General features: G+C 36.4%; 1 protein-coding gene across 1 annotated transcript; it reads right to left on the reverse strand.

Moving 5' to 3' along the window:
* Positions 1–477: 477 nt before the first annotated feature.
* Positions 478–2,482, reverse strand: CBG28107 (the record flags this gene model as incomplete). The annotated part of the gene is made up of 4 exons (XM_045240659.1): positions 478–609; positions 1,047–1,283; positions 1,342–1,512; positions 2,327–2,482. The coding sequence occupies 4 exons, from the start codon at positions 2,480–2,482 to the stop codon at positions 478–480; spliced, it is 696 nt and encodes a 231-aa protein (XP_045098693.1).
* Positions 2,483–2,851: the final 369 nt, after the last annotated feature.

The following is a 2,851-nucleotide window of genomic DNA, read 5'->3' on the forward strand; positions in this document are numbered from 1 at the left end:
TAATCCGCTTTGGGAATGTAAAAAAGGAAGATGAAGGAAATCGAAGTGAAAACTACGAAAAGTATTAGAATTACATTAATAATAGGGAAGGATTTGAGTTTTTGGGACAAAAAAAGATCACAAAAAGAAAATTGAAAAAGACAAACACAAGGAACAAAGAAAAAAGAAGCTATGTTTAGAAAAAAACTGAATTTGGTTTTAAAAGAATCGAACTTAAATTAATAATTAAAGGATTTGACAATCATAGATAACAAAATCATTGATTTAAAAAAAATGAGAAAATGAATAGAGAAAAAAATGAGAAAATGAATAGGAAATATTGCTGAACAATATTGAGATGAAGTGAAGGAACCCATGATTGATTTTCAGGGGCCGTGGGAAAAACGAAAAACAATAAACTCGGGATCAGAGAATTGATGAAACTTTGGCAAAAAAACATAAAATAGAACAAGGCAGTGGAGTATTGTACTTGAAAACTTAATGGTTTGGATATAAGTCGCTATTGTTCATGTTAATAACATGAGCATTCTTGATTTTCTCATCTGTTCTCAATGCCAGAAGTATTTGAAGGTTTCTCTGCGCTGTTACGGCATGTAGAGCACCAATTATCTACAACGCATCAATTTTTTATCATTAATTCATGCAAATCAATAGAAAATGTACCTTTGAAAGAGTTGCTTCGTCCATCCGGCACTTAAAAGGCTCCAAAATTAAAATTTGTATACCTTCCTTCAAGCAAAATGCAATTCTCCAGATAAGCTCTAATATCGCTTGATCCGCAGCCCCAGCCCTCTCGTCGACAAACGATATATCCACAACCTCCTCTTTTCCGTCATTCAGCCGTACCATCAATTTTTGAAAAGGAAAGATGGTTCCTTCTTGATATTGAAATCTCAATCCCGCGTTCTCAAAAAAACATGGCAGAATTAGGTCGATATTGGTGACGAAATTGGTGAGATAATTTTTGTACTTCTCCATTCGGACTTCGTTTATCTAGAATATATTTAACCAAATGAAAAAATCTTGAACACAAAAAAAATGCATACCCGATTGAATTCCTTCACTTTTTCTTGTAACTCCTCGCTCAAATTGGACCGGTCGGCATTTTCCAAATGAGCCAAATGAACGAGATCTTTTGCTTCAGTATCTGGAAACCGTGTCGATAAAGCTTGCAGAGCATTCTTTAAGTCGTTATCCATTGCTTCTTCTTTGATGAAATCAGTGAGATTTTCGGCGGACAGCGGCAATTGGTTGGAGAAAGGGTGCTTGAGGTACAAGTCCTGCTTGAAATGAAAAAAAACCAATTTTTAGTAGTTTTCTTTTATAAATTCCTTTCGATACTTTTTGCCCATTTAGGAAAAAGCTCTGGTTGCGTTTGGGGTATTGCATTGCAGAAATTCGCCTTTCAAATATGATGTTGTCTCCGCTAGAACTGGATACCGATACGCGTACAGACATTCCATAATCCTTCAGATTACCGTAGAAAGTCTGATCTTTCTCGATTATTTTGTCCTGTAAACGAACGATGGTTCGAATAAGATAGTGTAGCGTTATAGTTTTTGTCCGGCGGCAATGAATCTTGCGTTCAAAAATATATTCAAGTGTTCATTGTCAGTTCTGCAGCAAAAATAGCTATGATTTTTTGAGAAACGCATGCACCTTTCATACCGTACTTTGAAATTAATTTACTCCGACATATTTTGACGGTTTTTTTAAAATGGGAGAAAATGAAAAAATTAATTGCTCGAAATTCCGTTTAAATATGCCCCTCGATGAGTTGAACTTGTGAGGGCGATGATTGAGGGTGCGGCGCCGCTACCGACTGAGCTACGCGGGCAAAGAGGAAGCCACCGCCCGGTTGCATACATACCGCTGTACGCAGAGTGACATTAAGCGTTGTACACCGTTACGGTAGAATGCATATCGCGCATCGCGGGTTTGATTCTCATCTGTGATTTTTCGTTTTTTTTTTCTGGTTTCATGTGGCGACATCATAGAATGGCCGAATAACAAGAAAAAGTCGGGAATAATTACCAAACATTGAAGAAATCTATTGAAAAACTTTTCAAAAAAACTGTAGTCAAGTAGCGCGCATTGGGTGTATACACGCAGAAAACTACAAAAAAACTACGAAAAATCTCCTGTCCCCCCACCTTTAAAGATATTCAACTGATTTTTTGAAGATATTCAACTGATTACTCACTTATAAAAATCAAAAATAAATCAAGAAGCAGAAAACTGAGGGAAATATGCAATAAAATCCCAGCTGCAACATTTTTCGCCGCCGGACAAGAAACGTTATACTACAAGTAACTTAAAAACTCACATCTAGCAAGACAAAAGCAATTGCTCTCGTCAAGGAGCTTTTTCCATGTCCGAGAACTACAGAAAAATCTTGGACTTCATTTATGGACACCTTCCGAGGGAACCCAGGAAATCCAATAATCTGAATATCTCGAACGTAATGTTTTGTTTGCGCCATGATGAAGGTGTTGCTGAAATGTTATAAAATTTTCATTGTAATCGGCACACGATTACTACCAAGCAAGACTTCAAAAAATAAATTCCAACTGAATAAAAAACGATACGAGGGCTTTTCTATTACAGGTTGTATGGCACATACAATCATTTCCTGCTTTAAAGAATAAAAAGGAATTCTCAAACGTTCGCACTCAAAATAGCTTTGAAAAAAAAAGGAAAACTGAAAGCAGACCTGCATGATTATCTGCAAAGTGAATAAAAAAACGAAAGATAAAAGAGCTCAATGCCCTGGGGATTTGTATAAAGAGTTTTACCAATAGTTCAAATCCCCTTTTCCGGTCCTTCTGCTCACACCTTTTTGTCTACGCAT

The sequence above is a fragment of the Caenorhabditis briggsae genome, assembly GCF_000004555.2.
Source record: "Caenorhabditis briggsae complete genome, chrX, whole genome shotgun sequence".
Taxonomy (NCBI): domain Eukaryota; kingdom Metazoa; phylum Nematoda; class Chromadorea; order Rhabditida; family Rhabditidae; genus Caenorhabditis; species Caenorhabditis briggsae.